Source organism: Thamnophis elegans, chromosome 11 (assembly GCF_009769535.1).
Source record: "Thamnophis elegans isolate rThaEle1 chromosome 11, rThaEle1.pri, whole genome shotgun sequence".
Taxonomy (NCBI): Eukaryota; Metazoa; Chordata; class Lepidosauria; order Squamata; family Colubridae; genus Thamnophis; species Thamnophis elegans.
The window spans coordinates 33,256,630-33,280,735 of record NC_045551.1 but is presented as its reverse complement, the minus strand read 5'-3'; the positions used below and the strand labels follow the sequence as shown (position 1 = coordinate 33,280,735).

Below are 24,106 nucleotides of genomic sequence, written 5' to 3'. Positions count from 1 at the left end.
ATAAATATCAGCAAAACATACCCAGGAATCAATATAATATTTTAAAATCTTATTTGACTAGAATTTTCATTGTACTGATAATTGGACCAAGTTATTATAAATTGACATCAGAGTGCCTATTGGAAACAAAACTGTTGTAGTTAATGCTCAGAGCATGTTCAACGTTGCTGTCCTTCATTGTCAACTTACAAATAAATAATATCTCAGTCATATTTGTATACTTTTGTCTTCTGCTTCTGTAGCTTTCATTTTCCTTTGTCATCTCCTGTTTAGAGAAACCAAAGAAGGAAACTTGGAAAGTATATTTTGAGAATTCAAATTACTTATGTAATTATGTATATATAAATATGTATATCTAATAATAATGGCTTTTGCAATAGAGTTCAGTCTTGCTGAATGAAAGTGTGCAATAGATTTCAGAGCCAAATAGAAAATGCTGCGATAAAATTCCTGCAGTAACATTTCTTCTCCTGTGCCAAAATCTTCCAGAAGTGATGTTATACTGCCAATATGTTCCCTGTGATTCAGAGAAGGAGCTGGCAGACTTGTCTATATCTCCTTTTCCTAAAAACAAATATGCATTGTTGCTTGCTTAGATTTGCAGGTGTAGCTGTTAAGAGTCCATGTGGCACATTTTTTTATGTACACCATCAATGGCCCATTTTTTAATTATGAATTCAAATATTTTACTGAAATGAAATAGCTGACTCCTTTCATTTTAATTAAAATACTTGTAATTTTGTTTTTGTTTTACTGCTGTCATTTTTTCCCCTTTTTTGTGCTTGTCTTTTTCCCCAGTGAGGGCTGTCGAAGAGAAAATACAATGAAGAATGTTGGATGTCGCAAATATGCATTTAATTCCTTGCAGCTGAAGGCTTTCCCCAAGTATTACAGGCCTCCTGAAGGAACTTATGGAAAAGTTGACTCATAGGATTACGGTGTCTTGTAATTAGTTGTTCCGTTAAAATATGTGAATACACTCAACTTTAGTATATGAATTTTGATGACTGTCAGAAAAAAAATGTTTTTGTATGTTTCATTAGGAAATACTGAGCATGTAATTTTGTTAAACTGGATTCCATAGAAAGAAAACAATTACGTGCTGAATAATCATAACATGAAATTAATATAATGATTGCCCACTGTAAGATGCCTGCATATATTAGTTAATCAATCTCTTTGCCTAAATAAGAAAGATAATTCCTGGACTGTGGAGGATTTTATGAATTAGGCAGCTGTTTCCCTCATTTTTATACTGATTTTATTTAAAACTTTCATAATACTTTTTAAAACCTCAGTGCTGTAAATAGTAAATAAATTGGAAATGAGGAGTTTTGACAAGTACAACAGGTATTAAAAATAAAATAAAAGGCTCAGTTTTAAAAACGGAGCAGTCCATTAAAATATAAAGTTGGGAATTTAAATTTATTAGAACACTATGTATATAAGAGTTACCGTAGGGAGTATAAGATGCACCAGTGTATAAGATGCACCAAGATTTTGAAGAGACAAATTAAAAAAGTTTTTCACTCAGCAGACCTCTAAAAAACGGCCCGTTTTTTGCGAAACTGGCCCTGTTGTTTGTCAAAAAAAAAAAAAAAAAAAGCATGCATAGCCTTTAGGGGGCTTATAGAGTGCTTCTGGAGGCGGGGGGGGGGGAGCAAAAAACCTGCCTGTTTTTCGCTCATTTTTGCCCTTCCCAGCCCCCAGGAGCACTCTGGAAGCTTCCTAAAGGCTATGCATGGCCATTTTTTGTAAAGGGGGCAGGGTTCCGGGAGGCCAAAAATGCTGTATTCAGTATATAAGACGCATCCAGATTTTCAGCCTCTTTTTTGGAGGAAAAAGGTGCATCTTACACTCTGAATAATATGGTATATACATTATATACACTGACACATAACCCTATTTAACTTGATTTAGAAACTGAATTGAAAGGTGATAATTTCAATTAAGGAAGAAACCTATTGCATTCCAACACCTAAAAATCCTTTTAAAATACAAGGAAATGATAGTTGTGCATAAGAAAATACTGTTTGCATCTAGTAAAGCATGACTTAGCCCTAAACAATGAAGCCAAACAGAAGGTATGGTATCCATATCTATTTACAAAACAGAAGTGGATTTCTACCTGCAGTTTGAAGGACTTCATTGGGCTGAATTGTCTGTGTCTTCCACATCATCATAATTTTAATCTGTCACTTTACCCTACTTTGTTTGATTGTGAGTTAGCTGATTCTACAGTGATATGTAATATAAACTAGAATGTAGCAGGTCAGAACTTCCAAGTTCCTTTTTTTTAATGACAAGAATTATTTTAGGCAAACATATTTGCATACAAAAACTGTCCTATGCATTTAAGCATTCTGTTAGTTCCTAAGATGCTTGCTTGTTAGATCCGATCCAGAATGTAGGTGCACCTTAGTTTACAGAAATCATCTTCCTGTAGGAGTTTCCTCCTACTTTGAATATTATCTTACATAAAATGTTTCCAGTACCCATTACTAATTTTTGAAACTCAATAATCTACAATTTGTTCCAGAACATCAGAGTTTGAATTTCAGGTTAATGAATTCACAAAGAAGGGGAATAATTTCCCACATTATTTAGCAAGATTGCTAAATTGCTTATTGCTTACTTAGGAATTAATCTGTAACAAACCCCAAATTTCCATGAACACTCTCCTGATGTTGTTAAACTATAATTTATTTCGTTGTTCATTATCCCTATAACAAATTCAAACTTTAAAAGCAAGATGAACTACCACTACATTGAAAAATATAGTGGTACCAGTACATATTCATCAAATGATTATTAATATATAACAACTTTGATTAAAAGATCACTATATATGTTTTTATGGGTGTGAATGTTTATCAGCTGAAATGCTACAGTTCAGTAGTAGCAGTTGGATGGACTTTGGAAGCTGTAGGCAGGTTGCGAAATCTTTCCAACTTTTCATTCTAACAATTTAAGTCCAACATGTTTAAATTCCACTGATACTTGAGGAATTTACTTACATTAGCATTATTGGCCATTTAATGAAAAGGAAAAATGGTGCAATTTTCAAGAAAGAGTCTGGTATGCATTTGCTATTCAAATATTTTACTTTATTCTGCCTTTTTTTGCACTTTATATTTATTGAAGGTATGAATGTTCTTTCTAGACCCAAGAAATTTGTTTTAATATTACCTTTTAGTAGCTTAATGGTTTATTCTTATATGTGTTTTTATGTTGTACGCCGCCCGGTCTGGATCCATCAGAATGCAGTAAATTGGTTTGGTTTGGTTTTATTGGACTTATATGCCGCTCTTCTCCCAAAAGACTCAGGGCGGCATACAACATAAAAACACATATAACAAAAGGTAAAAAAGATTAAATAGGAAATCCAATAACTTTCAATTGACAATTTAAATCAAATTTAGGATTAAATTCAAATTAACAATTAAAATTAATAATTTAATTTATTCTGTTCAGGCCAGGCTGGCTTGCTGAAAAAGCCAATGTTTTAGGGCGTGCCAGAAGGACCAGATTATTCGAAGGGGGGGGGGCAGCTCATTCCAAAGGGAAGGCTCTCCCCCTGGGGGTTGCCAGCCGACACTGCCTGGCCGACAGCACCCCAAGGAGGCCAACTCTGTGGGATCGTACTGGACAGTGGGAGGCTACCGGTGGCAGTAGGTGGTCTCGCGAATTGATTGATCGTGCATTGTTTCTCAAAGTTGGTAACTTGGAGATATGTGGATTTCAATTCCCAGAATCCCCTTACGCAGCATGTTGGCTGGGGAATTCTGGAAGTTGAAATCCACACATCTTCAAGTTACCAAATTTAGGAAACACTGCTTTCAAGTCTTAAACCCAACAGGCAAAGGAATAGTCATATCTGTTACTAATGAAATTCCTGGTAGTAGCTAAGATTAGCAGGGCAAAGCAGTGAAATCAACAAAGTTGAGATTTACAAGTAAATTTCCCTTGATCTAGAAAGTTAGCTGCAAAACAATTTTAAACAAAATACAAATCAGGCTGTCATGAAAAGTTGTTCCCCTTCAAACTGTAGTTGGGCGGTATCTTGCATAGAGAATATTCCCTTCCTGAGATCTCCTGGCACTGAACAACTCTAATCGGCCTCCTTTCACCAAGGGGGTATTTTTGCTCTCCCCGGGCTCTGGAGGATTTACTTGAGCCTCCAGAAGGGCAAAAACGGCCTCCCCAGACTCCAGAGGCCAGAAATGGACCCCAAACTTCTGGTAGGCCTGTTTTTCACCCTATCTGAGTCTCCAGGCATGCCCTGCACTTACCCACATCCAAAACAGGCCACGTGGGGATTCCTGGGAAGGGCGGGGTGGGCAGGGCCAGCCAGGAGTGGGATTTGGGGGTTCTTTGAGCTGCACAAAATCTTAGCTAGAGCTTCTCCCAAACCCTTACCAACGCCCAGAAGCCCACCCCTGCCTAAAGGTATCTCTTTGCAGCTGAGAACATCTTTGGCCTTCCTTCCTCTTCCTCCAGAGGTAGCAGCTGCACAAGGGGCAGGGATGTGGAGGCCTGATGCCATCTCTCTACTCTTCCTAGGGCCAGGATGAATCTGTCTGGCCCTCTTCCCCCTCCTTTTCTTCTTCCCAAGATGATGCTTCAGCTAGGGGCAGGATGAATTATATTTTATTACTCTTTTTTTTTTACAGCTTTTAGTGTTTGTATAATACAATATATTGAATGGTGGAATTCTGTAAAATTAAGTTTATATTTTTAGGATAACTTCAAATGCGAGAGAGAAACTTCTTTTGATTTATGTTAGTTTATTTAATGTTTCTTCTCTGTTCACCCTCTCCCCACCCCTCTGCGTGCACAATGTATTTATATTTAAATACTTAATATAATTCACCTTTTAAATGTTACCTTGGCAAGAAAGAATATTGGATCTAAAATAATTGTTTTAACGTTAATTGTCTGACATTAAAACTTGTTGCTAACAACAAGTATTTAAGATTAATTACAGTGATTGCTGCCAGCACAATGTATTATTCTCCTTCATTAATCTTCTCCTAGAAGCAATTAGGATTCCCCCCCCCCATTTTGTAATAGAAAAAGGAAATTCTGCTCCACTTAGTGTGAACATATTTCTATTGATGTAAATACAAATATCATATGCATTAGGAATCTATAGGTTTTTCAGAAAAGAGAACTTTAAATCAGACCTGTCAGCACTGCAAAATGTATGCCATGGAAGATACTTCGCTACTCTCAGTTAGGTTACAATTTTATTTTACATTGTGATTTACAGTACTATACCATCTTACAGCTGTGAAAAGCTAACATTGTACTACTTTTTAAAGCAATTCCCAAATTCTCTGAATGAATAATTATTTCTCTTCTACCCTTTCTGAGAACAGTACTCCAGTGTACAATGCTGCATCATATGTGACAAACAAATGCAAAGTTCTGATTTCATTACTTTTGCATAGATTTCCCTAAAGGGTAATAAATATAGCTCAATAAAAACATGGGGATTAAAGAAAGCATATATCCATATAGAAAATATCAAATGAGCAGACTTTTCTAAAATAATTGTTTTGTTGCCATAGAAAATCCATTATTAGGGATTATTATTGTATGAACCTCATGCTAACCTTTTTGAGTACAATTCCTAGACAAAACATTAAAAGAATATAGAGTTACTGCCAAGCTTATTCTGTACATGTTCTGTAAAAGCAGACACAACACTGCTGCCTTTGAGTTTTACATTTATATACAATATGTATAGCTGTTGTAAAATAGAACATAGTTTTGTCCCGGCACAATTGTATTTCTTAAAACTTTTTGCATTTATTTTATTTTATTTATTTGTTTGGAGCAGTATTGGTTACTGTTTTGTATAGTCTTAATTCACTCAGTCCATGTATGCTGTAAATGTGCTAGTCTTTAGGGTTTAAAAAAATAAAGAACTGACAAGCATGCTGAGATGACTATTTTTTTAAAAAAAAAATCAATATGATCACAGGTTTAAGCCCTATATTTGTTTGTACTCTCTAAAGTTTTCATACCAATAAATTCTCATGGTGGTAGCTCTGATCTATTTTGAAAAAAATATATATTCTGGAATAAACATTTATAGAATACCTGCTGTATAGTCTCTGAAAGATTATGCCAGAATATCTTTCTCTAGGTCTTGGAAAGTGTTTATTTCTTTCTATAAGTGTATTTATGGTTTTAATATTTTATTTTCTAAAAAAACTGATCACCAAATATAGTGGTACTTCTATGTCCTTATCAATAAGCTTTTTTTTTACAGTTTAGGTCAAATCACTGGGTACTTTACAATGAAAATAAATAATTGAAGATTTATTTGTGTTATTTATACTAAACTTGTAGTTTCTAATAAAAAAAATAAATCAAAATAAAATCAAACACTAAATGAATCATGAATCCAAAAGCAGAAAATCAGACCAACACAAAGCTAATTGTAATCTTCAAAAGATGTAAATATCACCAACATTTCAGTATTCAACTACAGAAATAGAAACAGACTTCAAGTACAAGAATGAAACTGTAGAATCAAAGAACTGGTTGTAAACTTGGGAGAGCCTTATGATGTATGGTCAAACTTGTATAAGGTTAAAACCAGATTCTCATCTTTCCACAACTATGCAAACCCACTGAGTGACTTTGGGCTGATTATTCTTTCTTAACCAAATCTATTTCCTAAGGTGATTGTGATGTTGGGGCACCTGTGATGGCCAAGTACTAAGGCAGGACTTCCCTTAGATCCTCCCTCTTATAATCTTCCTCCCTACCTTCCTTTTTTCCTTCCCTCTTCCTTCTCCTTCCCACTTCCTTCACCGCTTTTCTTCTGGGGTGTTGGCTATTCCTGCCAGCTTAATCTCATCTGCAAATTTGATAAGTTCCCCTTCTATTACCTCATCTAAGTCATTTATGAAGATACTGAAGGGTACTGGGTCTAAGATGGAATCTTGGGGTACCCACCACTTACTTCCCTCCATGTGGATGGACTACTCGTTGAGTATGGTTTGTCAGCCCACTACAAATCCATCTGGTGGTGATGTTGTCTATTCCACATTTTTCTAGCTTACCAAGAAGTAGGTTGTGGTCTACTTTGTGAAATGTCTTACTGAAATATAAGTATACTATGTCCATAGCATTTTGCTGATCTACTAATTTAGTCACTTTATCAAAGAATGAAATAAGTGGTGATTTTTATTATATTTCAGTGAAATATAAAGTTGGGAAATTCAATTCCATTATCTGCCAAATAATTTTGGCTCTAAGAATATTGATTTAAATTGCTGCTTTTCCAATTTCTTTTATTCAATATATTGTAAATATGTATTGTTAATATTCTAACAATACACTGGGTAAATATTAACAAAATCCGGTTAAGTTCCACAACATTGAAAAGTAGCAAGTATTCAGACTGAGGGAACTTGAGAGCTGAACAGGTAAGGACAAAAATATTTTTCATGAATGAAGGCAAATATACATGTTCCAGGATAATGTTGCAGGATCCAATCTGGGTCAGTCACCAGGACCAGAGGTTTAGTCTTCCAAGCTTTCATGAGGATGGGCTCCAGTATGAGTCCAAAAGCTCAGAAGACTAAATCTCTGGTCTATGCTTAATTATGGATCCAAATTTAGTTATACTGAGATTAAATTTCATTAGTTCCCTTACTTGACTCTAGCCCAAGATTTTATTATACATTTTAGTTATTTATTTAGTGCGGATTACTTTGCTCTTAATGTATAAATGTTTCCAAGGTTCCTCCCTTTGGGTACATAGTCTAATCTAATGTACATGAATCAAAAAGTAAATAAAATAGAAGGAAAAAGAGGAAAGAAAAAAATGAAAATGGTGATTGGGTTGGTTGCTTAGTTAGCTCATATTATATTGTAGTCTGATTAGCATGTGTTGTAATCTAAGTATCTGCCGTTTAAACATTGCAATAAGAATGTCTGCCAGCTAATTACTTTAGCAAAGCATCTGTCCTAATTTCAAGAAAGTGAGAGGAAAGAGCCCATAAGAATAAAAGGTGATTATTAGTTCCAACAAAGTTGGAAAGGACCTTAGAGGTCTTCTAGTTCAATTTCCTGCTCAGGCAGGAAAACCCATATCATTTCAGACAAATGGTTGTCCAATCTCCTCTTTAAAATGTCCAGTGTTGGAGCATCCTCAACTTCTGGAGGCAATTTGTTCCTGATTAATTATCAGGAAATTTCTTCCAAGTTCTAGGCTGCTTCTCTCCTTGATTAGTTTCCATCCATTGCTTATTGTCCTGTCTTCCAGTACTTTGGAGAATAAGTTTGACTCCCTCTTCTTTGCGGCAGTCCCTGAGATATTGGAACACTACTATCATGTCACTCCTAGTCTATAAGAGACATTGCTCTAGAGCAGTGTTTTTCAACCACTGTGCCGCGGCACACTAGTGTGCCGTGGCATAGTGTAAGTCTAGAGTATGTTTTCTTTATAAAAAGGGACCCTCTTGAGATAGTGCTTTGGAATTCATAGCAAATAACATTTTATCTTAGTTGCTTCACGAAAAATATCTTTTGAGATGATATCAGATACTAAATGTTGCCATTTGTGACTCTGTAATGATGATGCAATGGTAGTAATGAGTCAGCAGGGTTATTTCACTGTTACCACTTTAAGAGTCTTATAAAGAGCTCCTGTTGGGGCTTATCCCTGTCTCTATGAGTGCTTCGTGCATTAATATTCTAACAATACACTGGGTAAATATTAACAAAATCTGGTTAAGTTCCACAGCGTTGAAAAGTAGCAAGTATTCAGACTGAGGGAACTTGAGAGCTGAACAGGTAAGGACAAAAATATTTTTCATGAATGAAGGCAAATATACATGTTCCAGGATAATGTTGCAGGATCAAATCTGGGTCAGTCACCAGGACCAGAGGTTTAGTCTTCCAAGCTTTCATGAAGATGGGCTCCAGTATGAGTCCAAAAGCTCAGAAGACTAAATCCTTGGTCCTGGTGACCAACAAACTAAAATTTATTCACTTATTTATACAGTCATCCATCTCACCACAGTGACTTGGGAGCTAACAAGTTTTAAATTCAAAACAAAAATAATGTAAAATCAAACTACATGCAAAATGGCAATTGAGGTAAAGCCAATTTGCTACAAATTGATAACTACGTGGACTCCAACTAGTAGTTCAACCCCTATGCATGTGTTTGAAATGTTATGAAATGCCAGCAGGGTTGATATCCAGAATCAAGGCCAATCTAAACTTGGGGAGGAGCGGGGAGGAGTGTTCCAAAAAGAAAAGAATTTTACAACAGAAACAGAATGGTACAACAGAATTTGTAATTCAGTGGTGGGTTGCAGGCGGTACACACCGGTACATGCATATCAGTGTCTGCCTGGAGCACCGGGTACCATTCCGGTACAGTGCTCTGGAGGGCCTGCCCGCCTGCCTGAGCTCCTTACCTGTATTTGAGCTCTTCAGCGCTTCTGCATACGTGCACAGCGCCTGCGTGACACTCTGCCGAGCAGCTGGAGCGTCACAGAGGTTCACGGAGGCGTCGCAAAAGGTAAGGACGCATGCACGTGCTGCGTGCATGTGCGTTGCGCACGTTCATGTGGTGAATGCCGGGCCCAGTTGCAACTGTACCGGTTGCAACGGGATCCGGAACCCACCACTATTGTAGTTGCAACTATTTATGAAAAGAAATGGATAATGTTTATAACAACCAGCTACGAGTGAAACAAGCTCAACAGAACAAAGAAAGACTATGGTGGGTCATCGGAAAAAAATCCTGTTGACCTAACTTCACAGAATATGGATTGTAGCAAAAACAAACTCTGTCTGTACTGTTAAATCACAAACTCCAGCACTTTTATCATTAGCTGTTGGCAAAGCTATTGAAACACAAATAGCCTCTACGATAATGCATCCTGAAATTGTTGGCCTTGTAAAATTACCCTTTAGCCTTTTTGGATGTTGCTGGATTTGGGGGGGGGGACACGACACACTGGTTTGACATTCCCATTGCAGTGTGTGGAATTCGGGACAGAAGAAACAGACAACACAACTGCACAAAGCCAATGTTTTACTGCTTTTTCTTCACAAGTAATTTGATCATGCCTGATTGTTCGCGTTTTTTAAAAAAAGTTCATAATCATAAGGTCCCATTAGTATTTTATAGCTCCCTACTCTGCTCAGTTGATTTACATTCTCTTATTTTGGAGCAAGAAATGAAAAAAAAAGGTTTAGAATGATAAAATAGCCCTGAAGGCATTTTTTTTTAAATCCACATCTGACATGAAAGTGTCAGCAAATTTCTATTTAGGATGAATCTTTATTACTAGAGTGACTTCAGAAAAAGTGGCTTTTATGCATATTATGGTGGTATCCACGTTCTTTGATAGAGTGCCTCATGAAATGTAACTGAATGGAAGGCTGAAAAGCACAATCCTAAGAATTGGTAAAAAAGCATTATTAAACTAGTACTTATCATATGGAGGACCATTCTTCCTGAAGTTTTCTTTAACTTGTTATTAACTTACAAGTATTAGAACTGATCTGCATATAAAAAGAGAGTCAAAACAGTAACAGCTATTTACAAAATGTATGTATACAATTGCTTAACATAGAAAGACAATAACATATAATTTTACCGCTTAATTCTTTCTGGATGTTGATCACCGGATGAGACTTGTACAGCATTCCTGGATTCTGAAACGAGCGTCTCATTTTCTAGACATTAAGAGGGCCAGGTTAATCTATCACAGCCAATATTGGAAGAAATCCAATAGCAACTTTTCTAATTAACAAGCTGAAAGATATACACTTTTATGAGGTTATTTCATCAGATGCATGTTATAGTTAAATTGAAGTAAAATTTAAAAACAAGTACAATTGAGGGAAGAAAGGGTGGTTACATGTGAAACATATTACTTCATCAATTAGCAATTGTAGTGTTAAAAGCTCTCTTAAACTCTCCAAGCCTACCTTTTGCCAAACTCCACATCACAATTGAATTTGTTCTGTGACAGATATGCTTAACTCACAGAATTAAGCCAGGCATTCAGCAGGAGTCCAAACTACCCACTTAACCAATAGACAAAAGAGCCAGATCAATTCCTAGAAGACTACAGAACTAGAACTTCACTGATTGTCACCTACAGCTCTCGCCACCAAAGCTACAACTTTAATGACAAGGACGGTGCCTTTTCTCAATCCGCAGATGGCATTCTTCCATACACAATGCCATATTTGCATACGATCACCTTGAGACTGATTAACACAAGTGACAAGAACAATGTGGTTAACATAATAACTAGACATTTCAACAAACCCAGATAGTATATATACAGGAAAGGGAGCAAAGTAGCTAACAGCCACCTCACAGGCCTCCACAGTTTGTAACACAAAATTAAAATAAGTCCCATTCTCATGCTCCTCTTCCAATGGTGTTATCTGCCAGCATTGTTCCTCTGCATTCTACTTTAGAGAAAGTCAAATGTTTTGCAAAAGAATCAACAGACACAAGTTTGACATCAGTTCTCAGCACAATGCAAAGAATAGCAGAGCCCTTTAATTTCCCAGGATATTTCATTATAGATTTCATAGTTGTCTTTTTACGACAAAACTCTGCCAGCACCATAGAGTGAGTCCACCAAACTGACATCTCAAAAAGTTTTCAAGTTATCTTAGAAGTTTCCAACGAATAGGTGTTTGATACATTACAATTGCTAATTGATGTTCTCCAAATCTGTCTCACAAGTAACATGCAGCTGCATATCCAACCTTTTCAAGTTCTACACCAATTGACCCACTCCAGGCATCTGATAAACGAACTACATATTATGAAAGCTTCTGCCCCTTAATTCTTTTTAACTTGAAACGATGCTGCCAGACTGATGATTTAAGAGAGATGTGGCAGTTTCTAACTGGAAGCCTTTATAGGCTAGTGCCATAGAACATGAACGATCTCTTTGGCCTCACACGGGCAGGAGAGGAGCTGCGGATGGTATAACACTCGAATCTGGAGAGCACTGGAAGCATCTGAATGGATGGTTTGGATAGTCTGATTTTGTGCCAGAAGATTAGTAGGATTCCGGTTTCAATAAAGCTCTTCCACCTTCAGCCGGCTCTTTCACAAACCCACAAGCGCCTCTTCTTGGAGAGGCGATTCTTGGTCCGTTATTTCCCCGAAACCAGGTCTGGCAAAGCCACAACGAAGATATTAAAGCGTTCGATGCTGAGCCGATTATCCTTGAAGAAATTGCACTTTAGGGCAGTGGTCTCCAACCTTGGCAACTTTAAGACTTGTGGACTTTTAACTCCCAGCTTTGCTGGCTGAGGATCTCTGGGAGTTGAAGTCCACAAGACTTAAAGTTGCCAAGGTTGGAGACCACTGCCTTAGGGCTACACCAGAGGTGGGTTCCTACCAGTTCGCACCAGTTCGGTAGAACCGGTTCGTCAAATCTACCGGAAAGCAGGCCACACCTACAGAAGAGGTTCCAAAATTTTTTGAAACCCACCACTGACACACACACACACACACATGCACACACAGAGAGACAGACTCACACAGAGAGAGAAAGAGAAAGGAAGAAAGAAATAAAGAAAAAAGAAAAAAAGAAAGAAAAAGTGAGAGAGATGAAAGAAAAAAAGGAAAAAGGGACAGAGAGACAAAAGGAAGGAAAGAGAGAGAGAGGGAGAGAGAACACATGGCCGGCAAGCCACTCCCACCAGGTCACATGGCCGGCAAGCCACTCCCACAAAGGAGGCCACACCCACAGAGTAGGTTCAAAAAAAATTTGAAACCCACCACTGGGCTACACCGCAGGCAGCCAGGCAACTGCCGGGCGGATTTTCACGGCTAAAAATATCTTGGTACGTATCTGCTGGTCGAGTTTCCAAGGGCTCGTGGCTCAGCCGCCTCGAGGCCCAGCTATCATCTCGTCTTGCTGGCATCCAGTTCTCCATTAAGGCACCCTCCCTACCGGACTGTCTCTCGAGGAGGGTCTAGGCCTGCAACGCTCGGGAGGCGGCTGCCATAACGACGATGGGAATTTACTCCAAAAGAATGCAGTTGGGCAGCTTGTGATTGGCCGATTCCGAGCGCTCGTTCTCTGTTCAGTCCCGCCCTGCCGGAAGGAATAGATTCGAGCTCGGTCTTTGCTGTCGTCGCTTCGGCAGGTTCGCTCGTCCGCTAGCTCGTTTTTTCATTAGCGCCTTTTTATCCCGCTTTTTAGCCTAGTTTCGTCTGTCCCTAATAGCGGCTGTTAGTGAGAAAGGCGAATCAATGTTTTATCTTTATTTCTTTTTAAGGAAGCAAATTCCTCGTCTTGGATTTTAAGGCAAAATGCGCTTAAACAGTCCAGCTGCTCCAAGTTTAACTTGTTAAATCCTTTCCCTCAGACTGCTCACTGCTTTGTATAATGTGGTTTATAAACTGGACCAAGTTCAAAAGGTTTCATAAAATGACCTGGGGCATTTAAAACTCTATTTTGCTTTATCTTCTGATATCAAGAATAACACTACATCACAAGCAGTTCAGGAAGCACATCTATTCGCAGTTCTTAATACAACTCACACAGGTGCATTTTCCTAGGTAGCTGTCATAAAGTGCAAATATCTCCCATAAAATTATAAGCAATGTCCTGGTGGATTGGATCCTGGCTATTTAGTTCAATAGCCTGTTTTTATGGTGGCCAACCAACCCCCAAAGGGAGCCCACTGGCCTCCTTGCAGACAGTTCTGCTAAGGAAGATGTAGGACACTGAGTTAGGCGCGTCCTCTCCGGAATCATCCTCACTATCATAGGAACCAAGGGAATATTGGAAATATTCCCTTAGTAGAGATTGGTTTTTGCCCCATCACACATAATAATTATATATCTGAAATTTAAAATACAGAAGACCAAAAAAGTGAGCATTGATAGGGGAGCAGTGCAGGAAATGATTGACTGAGAAAGCATCTTGGATTTTAGTACCTGCTTCATACCTGGACTTACTTCAAATGTTAGCTTATAAAATCTGATGAGGACATTAACTGTTTCCTTTCAAATTATAAATGTAATAAGCTAACATTTTCCATCTTGCATTATAGCAGTGGTTCTCAACCTGTGGGTCGGGACACCTTTAGGGGTCGAACGACCCTTTCACAGGGGTCACCTAAGACCATCGGAAAACACATATTTTCGATGGTCTTAGGAACTGAGACACCAATTTTATGGTTGGGGGGTCACAACAACATGAGAAACTGTATTAAAGGGTCACAGAATTGGGAAGGTTGAGAACCACTGCATTATAGGGAACTGGTAACCATTCCATCTATTTTCCTTCACTCTCTTTACTCACTCCAGCTATCTTGATAATGAATTCCCAGACACAGAGGCATTGTCTTTATAAGCACATATGCAATGACTAAGAACATGTGTTTGGGGCAAGACAGAAAGATCCAGACTCACCTGGGTCAAAGCAGAAATTCTCCAGAGGAGTGGTTTAAAACCCCATGTCTCATAGAGGGAAGTAAGGTAACTCCGTGGCAAGAAAAGCCCCAAAAATGCTGGAAAGGAGGCTAAAAGAATAACACAACAGAATTGAAAGGGACCTTACAGGTCTTCTAGTCCAAACCCCAGCTCAGGCAGAAAACCCTATCCCATTTCAGGCAAATGGTTGTCCAATCTTAAAAACTTGCAGTGTTGGAGCACCCACAAATTCTGGAGACAAGTCATTCCAATTGTTCTAATCATCAAGAAATTTCTCCTTAGTTCTAGGTTGGTTCTCTCCTTCATTAGTTTTCATCCATTGCTTCTTGACCTGCCTTTGGGTGCTTTGGAGAATAGTTGACCCTGCTTTCTTTGTGGGAGCTTCTCAAATATTGGAACACTGCTATCATGTGACTCCTAGACTTCTTTTAATTAAACTAGACATATCCAATTCCTGCAACTGTTCTTCACATGTTTTAGCCTCCAATCCCCCTAGTTATCTTTGTTGTTGTTCTCTGCATTCTTTCTAGAGTCTCAATATCTGTTATTGTTCCGACCAAAAATAGATACAGTATTCCAAGTGTGGTGTATTGCATTCAGTTTTGGTTGCCATGGTGCAAAAATGATATTGAGAGAAAGAAACAGAGATACCATCTCCTCAGCACTTTGGGGCATGTTGGGATGTTCCAGAAAAGCTCCTAAAAGCATGTGAAAAGCATGTGGTAATACCAAAGCATTCCTTTCAATGTGCATTCCCCACAGTGTACTTATTTGCTATCTTGTAATCTCTTCCTATCCAATAAGTATAAATAATCATCATCATTATCATCATCATCATTGTCATTGTCATTTTAGCCATTGTCTATCCACTGCAGGATGTTGGCCTCTTCCACATGTTTCCTGAGATCCAGGGACTGAGGGCCGTTTTTGAGATTGTATTGGCATATGGAAGGAACAGACCATAATTTGCCATGGGGGTCCAATGCAGGTTGGCAGATGTGATCAGTGTTAGTCTGGGGTATCCATCATGGCCTGTTCGCTTTGGGAGACCCTTCTGGACATATACGTACATATCTGATGACATAACCCCACAATTTCATTTATTCACCCAAACCCCTTTGGCTCATCAAGGCCCCAATTGCAGAATATTGTTTAAAAATGATATTCAATGATAAACAATTTAGGAGGGGTCTAGCTGCTCCTAGGCAGATTTAAGTCAGAATTTGGGATTGGTTCTTGTTACTTTCATCAGTTATATTTTGATCTGATTTCAGTATATCCTTGTTTTGGTCTACCACAGTATACTGGTGCATTCTCTGTGCACTAGTATGTTCAAATAGTGTGCATATTTTTTAAAATAAAATATGAATGTACATCATAGGGTTGATCAAACCCAATATTCATCAGGATCATTTATGAAAGTTATTCTAGGCAAGCCTGCAAAAAAGTTATATTCTGTTCAAGTCTGGGCTTGCTCTGGTTCATCCAGCACTTGGTTCCTATCTGTCCATAGTACCCTTTCAATACTGGTTACAGCTGATACACAGGTTTTTTAAATTATTGATGTTCCTTTATTTCTATAGATATTTCTGACATGAAGAAACTTTTGTTGATTGATGCTGATTGTGGTGTTGATGATGCTCAAGCGATTATGATGGCTCTTGCAAATCCCAGTGTAGAAGTCCTGGGGATTACTTGCACTTATGGGAACAACCTGTTGGAAAATACATCAAGAAATGTACTCCGTGTGCTGCAAGTTTGTAATAAGCTTGAGGTAATTGCAACTGAACAACCCAACACATTTGGCATAGCATTGTGTGTGGGACTCACAAAATCAGATCTTGGCATGTGAGATTGGTGCTTATTTGCTTATGTGTAAGATTCAATTTACACATAAGAGAAGTGTGGCCACACCACTAATTCTCAAAAAGCAGTTGCTTGCCTTTTATTAAAAACATTGATGTGGCTGTTTTAACTACACATATGATTTTTTGGATGGGGTTAAATCAACTTCATGGTTTGCAGTAGGAACTGTTACCACTATGATTGATTACTATGTGTGTTCATAGTTTTGGTCTGAAGTGGAAACTTTAATGTATTTATTTGCTTGGTTTCCTACCAATCCATATAGGGTTTTCCAGATTGAGGAAGAACACAATTACTACTTAGCAATAATACAGGCACTTGTGCTGCTTTCTTTCACTCGCATTTGACCTTCTCCCAAGCAATAGCATGGCAGAGTTTGCAAAAAAAAGCTACACCTTGACACAGGTCTGGGAGATGATGGAAGGAGAATGGAGGAGATGTATGTTTTGGGCCTCTTCAGTCACCAGCAAACAGAATATAGCAGCCAAATGAAAGAAGATGTTTTCCCTTCAGAAGAAGGGGATGGTCCAAAAGAGGAAGGGAAGTGTAGGAGCCCAGAGAGACAAAGCACTCACATGTCATATACATATACATATACATATACATACACACATACACACACACACACACAAACACGACAAATGTTTTTAAATGCGATAAAATATGTTTGAAATAAAAAAGTGGGTGGCTGGATTCGTAGAGCAATTCAATTATTTGACATTGTTATTTAATGTTAGGCAGATCAATAGTTCTTTAAAATTCATATTATATTGGCATCTTTTCACATATAGATTCCAGTTTATCCTGGAGCTGCTACTCCTCTACTTGGTGGACCTGTTATAGGGGCACAGTTCCATGGTGAAGATGGATTGGGCGATGCTCCTGATCCTAATGCCCCAGGAACAGAACTTCTGCAGAAGGAAAATGCTGTGACTGCAATATTAAGAATAATCAATGGGCGGCCAGGTCAGGTGAGATGGTACAGGAATCATAAATATTTATCATAAATTTGGACTAGAACAAAGTCTTGCTTCATCTTCAGTGCTCCCCAGGATCTGAATTCCAGCACAACATTTTTAATCTACATAGCCAGTATATGAAAAACAATTTTTTTCCTGTATCTCTTTGTTTTCACAACTTGTGGTTCTCTAGAATTTGCAGCCCAGGTATTACTTGCATGCTGCCTGGTGCTCAGAAACTTTGGATGGATAGATATGGAAGTTAAGGTAGCCCTACTGTTAACACAAGGAACCTAGAAAGAAGAAACAGAGGCATCAGAACAAGGACAAAACTAGGCTGTACCAAATAAAGTTACAGTACATTCCTTATGAGTACAGCAAAATATTTTTTGACTTTCAGGTCAAGATTTACTGATTATACTATTTCCAAATGGACCAAAAAATACGATCACAACAGTTTGATCTGAAGAAGTGAAGCCTAATCAACTAAGAAAAATTAATATAGTGTTACAGTTATGTGTTTTAATAATATTCAATAAATAAATGTATCTTTAGGTATCTCTGGTTGCTCTTGGTCCACTGACGAATATAGCATTAGCAGTGAAAATGGACCCATCACTTCCCAAGAAACTTAAAAATTTGTTCATCATGGGAGGAAATACTGAATGTAAGTGAACTCAAGAGGACCTATTTGACGTGTTTATGCTGATAATTTGGCAGATGCATGCTTAAAATTAATTTTAACCTGTTTGTTCATTTTTTAATGGGAAAAAAATCTAATTATACTATCTAATTCTGGCTGCTTAGATAAAGCCTGACTGCTTTAATTCAAATCTATTTCTACCAAGTGTATGCATGTGTATCCTAAATATTTTAACTCAGGGGTGGTTTTCAGCAGTTTTACTGCCGCTTAACTCGTGTGTGCGGCTCGTGTGCTGAATGTACGCTATGTGCTCAAGTACAGTTCAGCGGAATTTTTTGGGGGGAAATCTAAAAAAAGATGGCGGCGGCGATGGCGGTAACCAAGGAACCGGTTCGGGGGCATGGCCAGCCTCGGTCACTGCCAGTTCTGCAACCCAGGCCAGCATACCACTGCCGGTTTGACTGAACCGAGCTGAACCGGTAGGAACCCACTTCTGGCCATAGTGTATCTGGACCTCAGCAAAGCTTTTGACAACTTACCTTGTGATATTTTCCTTCATGAAATAGTAAAACATGGCTAGAAGGTGCTACTATTTAATGGACACTGTATAATGACTGTACTTAAAGAATGTTCATCAATGGCTCCAGTGCAGCCAGGAGGGAAGTATTGAATGGAATGCCATAAAAAATTGTTTTGGGTGCTGCTGTTTAACGTTTTTAATCTATGAATTTGATGAGGGAGTTGAGGGGACTCTTACCAAATTGTACAAAGCTGGAAAAGTTTAATAACGTTAGATGAAAAACAATTCAAAAAGGGCTAGATAGGTTTGCAAATTGAAATGAATAGGGTGAAAATGAATGTTGAGAAATATAAACTAACAGTGTGATGCAGTTGCTGAAAAGGCATACACTATCTTGGGTGCATGAACAGGAGCATAGAGTTCAGACCATGCAAAGTTATCATTCCATTCTGCCAGCCAAACCCTATTTGGAGAACTATGCCCTGTTCTGGGCATCACAGTTTTTAAAAAAAGACGTTGACAAATCAGGCAAAGTTCAGAGAAGGCTACTCAGGCTCCTAAGTTGCTAAGAATCTAGAAACCAAGTCTTATAAGAACAGACAAATGACTTAAGTATGTTTAGAGAAAATACCTGAAGTTGATCTTCAAGTATTTAAATTGAACTCAACAGAACATGGTATGGATTGATTCTATATTGCTTATACCAGAATCAGTGAGTTAAAATACAAAGAAAGAGTCCAATAAAGGAGAATATTATTTGTAGCTCAGGATTGAAATGAGGGACCTTCATGCTCTCTGAGCTTGGATATTTTCTTGAAGACATTTTATTACCCAAACTAGTAACATCATCAATGCTAATACTGACAGGCTTGCCCTGTCAGTGTTGGTGAGAGTGGTCTTGGAGGTTCTTTGGTTGGGCTATTTATTGCTAGTTTGCTTGGCAGTTCCTTGATTGGGGTAATGCTTACTCCTTGATTATTAGTTTGATGGGGGCTGCGGTGGCTCACAAGGTAAGACACTGAGATTGCACTCCGCTGAGATCGGCAGCTTGGTGGTTTGATTCCCGTGAATGAATAAACCACATAGGGACAGGAAAGGAACCTCCCACAATTGCCTATGGCATTCAGGCATCCCACGAGTAAGATAATACTGCCCCCCAAAAATCCTTTCACAGAGGCAGCCAGCTGCTTCGGTGATCCCTAGCTAACACGTGCCATATGCTAAATAAATTGGTGTGATGTTAATTTTGGAGTTAATTTCTGCTCATCTGGGTGTTGATTGCTGGTAGAGGGGTGCTTAGGTTTTTTTGTCCCCTTTTGGGTTGTTGTTTGTCTCTTTTGCGTGGTCTGTAGATATTGTTTATGTCTTACGTGTCTAATGATGGCTAATATGTCAAAGTGCCAGGCTTCTAGAAATTCCCTGATGTTTTGAGACTTGGCTTGATCTAGGATGGTCACAGTTTCCTAATTGAAACTATGGTTAAGTTCATCTATATGTTATGAAAGAAAGATTCCCAGGCTAAAATGCAGAGGAACATCCTGACTGTACAACTTGTCAGCCTCCGATATAAGCTGCGTGTGAAGAGGTGAACTCTCCTTCACAAAGGATCTTCAGAAACTGGATGTATTCTGCAATTTCATTTGAAATATTGTCATTAGAAGACCATATGTTTGAAAAGGAAATCCATCTTACCATTTTAAAATATGTTTGCAAAAAGCTTTTCTCACACAATGCAAATAAAGCTACATGTATTCCATATTTATAGGTATATTTTATAGATTGCGACTTAAATGTTATAGGTACGTTAGTGAATGAAGGGAACATTTATGCATAGTTAGATGAATGAATTGCATTTTATGTGCAACAAAATTTATATGTGATAAAATGTTTAAACTAAATGACTGTCTGGATTTTTGCAACTCAGCTATAGCTACAGTAGCTATGAAATTTCACACTGTCAATAAAATATGTTTTTATATGAGCATGAGGTTCACATATGAGATTATACATAGATTCATTCCAATACATCTACTTCAGTATTGAAATGGTTCTTCTAAAGAAACTCTGTCTTTGTTTCCTTTAGCCAGAGGAAATATTAAAGTGTGTGGAGAATTCAATTTTGCAACTGATCCTGAAGCTGCTTACATTGTCTTAAATGAGTATACCTGCCCAATGTATATTGCAGCCTGGGAGTTCACCTGTGCCTGCTCACTGCCCTGGGTAAGAGAGTTCTCTACTCTTTTGTCTATACTGGGAATTAGTTTCACTGAATTCAATGGGGTTTCATACTGGGTAGATAGGTTAATTAAACTAGGTTGCATAGGCTCACTCTATTCGCTTCTGGAATGGTGCTGTGCTGCCTCCGCTGTGTAGGAAGGTCATGCAGAGGAGCAGCTGATTCCCAAAAATCTACCAAAAAAGGTAAGTGACCAATCCAGGGGTGAAATCAATTTACCTTTGCTACCAGTTCGCAAATGTGAGTGTGTTAGCAGGATCTTCCGCGCATGCGCAGAGCTTCAAAAATAGGACACAATGACATCTGGGTGGGTGGGTGGAGCCTCCCATCGCCAGCACTACTGGTTTGGCCGAACCTGATAGAACCGGTCGAATTTCACCCCTGGATCAATCTGTGCCAGGAATGGGACGGAGGGTTTTAGACCCAATAGGGTGGGAAAGCAGACCCAAAGCAGGATGAGAAGGAGGAAATAAGCAGTTGGTCTTAAGGGCAGGCAGATTGCCAAGTGCCTTTTTCCCCCCACATGACCACTGAATGAATGGTCATAAGTCAAAGACTTCTTGTTCTTTCAAATGCATCAAGGAAACATATTGAAGACTTCTAGGCTAATATCTTCAACATTCACCACAGCCTAACATTTGCCCATTTAAAATTATTTTATTGTGATCAGCTGTTCTCCCGCTTTTAAATCGCAGTACAAATGTACAGAATATTAGGAAATTCATATTAGAAATATGAAACTAGTTGATGATTTATAGCTATAGAAAATACTTAGGTTACATTATTTGTATTTTGTTCAATTTCATCAACTCTGGTTGGCTTCCATAAAAATATAATTAAAATTATAAAACAATGAATTGAAAACATTTGTTGTCACATATTATTTATCAGAAAAAGAAATCTGTTGTAAAAGCATACCCACTTGATATCAGTGCATATAACTATCTTCTTCTCTCGTTTGGAATAATAGGGCTTTGTTTCCCCCACCCCCAAGTCTTTACTAAGGCTTTTAGGAGTTTCTTTATCGCAAATTCCTGTTTGCTCTTCAAGAATTTAAAGCAATGCACATATTTTCTCTGGCTCTCATGGCAGCCTTGTGAGACATCATAGTCTGAGAGACAGTGACTGTTTTAAAGTTTTCCAATAAGTTTCTGAAATTTGAAAGAGTCTCAGATCTTTCCAATTCAATCTTACATCCTAAAGACTACACCATTTATGCTGCATTTATTGTCTGAATCCATCCATTTAATACGTTCAGTTTAGTGGTGGAGTATTGGTAGGGAATTCAAGAAAGATACAGTATAAATTGATGGGGCTGAGATATTAAGCACCACACAGAAGCATAGCCAGTTGGAGTGGTGGGGTGGCCTAGAAGTGGAGCTCTTGCCTCACAATCAGGGGGCTTTGATCCTAGGTAGAGCCAGAGATTTCTCTCTCTGGGCACACTGAGAATATATCTGCTGAACAAAACTCCGAATTGGCGACAGGAAGGGTATCCAGCTATTAAAACACTTGGCTAGCTTCGTTCAGTTGCCCAGACTCCCACCCCATAAGGGATTTATGGGGTTGTTAAAAAAAGATGCATAGCCAGTTACAGTAATTGAAAAATCTGCTGGTGGCTTGTATATCTCTGTGTTTGATCCAGTTAGGGGGTTTGGGTCAACTAGTTTCCCTACCGAATGCTAAAGTAGTCTTATCTTAGTTAATAGCTTTTTCTTTCCTGGCTCTGGTTCTTCAGAATTCATTCTCACCAAAATGATGCTTGGGATTGGTTCAGTGAAAATTTAACAAGACAGTAAAATACTTCTATCCTTATGGGACCCCACAAAATATTTTTAATGCACATGTACAGATACCCATACACCTTAGAAACAATTTTGTATTAACTGCAAAGGGTATCTTTTTTTAAAAATAAAACTTCTAAGGCAAAACATTTTATTATTTTAATAATAAATAATAATTAATATATTAGCAGGTAATCTTTCATTAGATTTATGCTCTGTATCGTAGTAAACTTATTTTTCCTGTTTGGGAGGCTTACAGGGCAACATGGATGACAGGTCTTCCTCAAAGTCTCCAAAACAAAACGTGGGCAGAAATTCCAAGGCCACTGGTTCCAGCGACGTAACGTTATTGGGTCTGCTTCTTTTGGCTTCTAACAAGATAGATGGGGCTCCTCCAGGCTGATTGCTCATTGATCTCTCCCCCACCCCCGATAATTCCCTCTTTGGCTGGGTTTTAATGTTCAACATTTTTTTTTCCTTCCTAGGAATTCTACCATGAATGGGTAAATCAGAATACCGAGAAAGCCAGGTTCATGAAGAAAATCTTTGCTCATTCTTTAAAATTCGCAAAACCTCACTTGGGCTTTGTTTCTTGCGACTCTTATGCTATGGCTGCTGCCATTGATGAAAACTTTGTCACGGAAGTCACAATAATTGGCGTAAGTGTTGAGCTCAGTGGCTCTCTAACTAGAGGAATGATGGTAATGGATTGGTGTGACCATCTGAAAAAGGAACACAAAGCATTTGTAATGAAAAACTGTGATTTAGGCAAATTCCAGGCTCTTATGATGGATGCTTTGAAATAAAATAGGCTTGTGAGGTTCTCTTCCAAATATTTATGTTAAGTCACTGTTGCTGGGCAAACCAAGATTTGCCGGAAGCACTATAATAGCTCCCCATGTGAACGGTTCTATTTGAATTCCTTTCTAATTGTTCTGAAGAATAAAATAATCTTTTAATATTTCTGCCAGCATGAAAGATTTATATATATATATATATATATAACACTTTTTTTTCCTCTTTTGCACTACAATTGATTGAATCCTTTTCACTGAGTCATCTATAGTGACAAACTTTTCAGGATGATAAGAGTTATGCATCCCTAGGAAATATTCATGAAGGGACCCTTTGAGCAAACTGTATAAATTTAAATAAATAAAATAAAGTCTCCAACATAATGTTTATCTTCCTCCTCCTCTGTGGCACTACGAGATGTTGTTTATGTTATTTGTTTCTTTTTTTATTAAAAGTTTTTTTATTTTAAATTTTCAAAACAAACACAACACAAAGAATCCTCCTTCTTTACATACTGTAGAAAGTGTATCAGTTGGTTACAAAAAGCTTTTGTGCGTCTCTTCCACTGTCAAAAAATTTGTATTAACTCAAGTATTTTAAATCAGATATTTTTATACAAATTACCATCCTCATACCTCCATTTTCATTTGACTATAATTGTTTAAACATCCTTCATCATAAAATGTACCAGGATTTAAAACCTGACCACATACTGGCATTTCATTTCTTATTTCTAATATTCTCCAATAACACTATATCCTTGCCTATTATGAATGAACATCAATAATATTTAGTAAAAAATTTCTAATCCTCTTTCCAAATCACTGCTTACAATTTCC

At 38.0% G+C, this 24,106-nt stretch overlaps 2 protein-coding genes and 1 long non-coding RNA gene across 8 annotated transcripts in view; 2 read left to right on the top strand and 1 right to left on the bottom strand.

The window, feature by feature from the left end:
• The window catches only part of INPP4A (inositol polyphosphate-4-phosphatase type I A), a 122,593-nt gene extending 120,993 nt beyond the window's left edge, over positions 1-1,600 (top strand). For all 4 annotated transcript variants that reach the window (XM_032226339.1, XM_032226340.1, XM_032226342.1 and 1 more), the window contains one exon: positions 799-1,600. In XM_032226339.1, coding sequence (XP_032082230.1) covers positions 799-931 — 133 coding nt within the window. In that variant the 3' untranslated portion in view covers positions 932-1,600. The remainder of the gene's footprint in view (positions 1-798) is intronic.
• Positions 20-12,885, bottom strand: LOC116514690. The gene is made up of 3 exons (XR_004256153.1): positions 12,800-12,885; positions 10,641-10,719; positions 20-265 (listed from the first exon to the last, which is right to left on the bottom strand). It is a non-coding gene; the product is annotated as an uncharacterized LOC116514690 (long non-coding RNA).
• Positions 7,179-23,722, top strand: LOC116514689 (inosine-uridine preferring nucleoside hydrolase-like). 3 transcript variants are annotated; one of them, XM_032226346.1, is made up of 6 exons: positions 7,179-7,445; positions 16,048-16,238; positions 17,122-17,301; positions 17,845-17,956; positions 20,536-20,672; positions 22,958-23,722. In XM_032226346.1, exons 2-6 carry the CDS (start codon positions 16,059-16,061, stop codon positions 23,276-23,278), a joined length of 930 nt encoding a protein of 309 aa, XP_032082237.1. In that variant the 5' UTR covers positions 7,179-7,445; positions 16,048-16,058; the 3' UTR covers positions 23,279-23,722. The 3 variants fall into 3 exon arrangements, with proteins under 3 accessions (XP_032082237.1, XP_032082235.1, XP_032082236.1); XM_032226344.1 differs by lacking the exon at positions 7,179-7,445 and adding an exon at positions 12,764-12,864; XM_032226345.1 differs by lacking the exon at positions 7,179-7,445 and adding an exon at positions 12,811-13,170.
• The last annotated feature ends 384 nt before the right edge of the window (positions 23,723-24,106 follow it).

What these genes read in the sequence shown, in the direction of transcription:
- LOC116514689 (XM_032226346.1), top strand. Translation starts at nt 16,059, where the DNA reads ATGAAGAAACTTTTGTTGATTGATGCTGATTGTGGTGTTGATGATGCT. An exon ending in CATGGGAGGAAATACTGAAT is followed by an intron (nt 17,957 to 20,535) that starts GTAAGTGAACTC and finishes TGTTTCCTTTAG; the next exon opens with CCAGAGGAAATATTAAAGTG. An exon ending in GTGCCTGCTCACTGCCCTGG is followed by an intron (nt 20,673 to 22,957) that starts GTAAGAGAGTTC and finishes TTTCCTTCCTAG; the next exon opens with GAATTCTACCATGAATGGGT.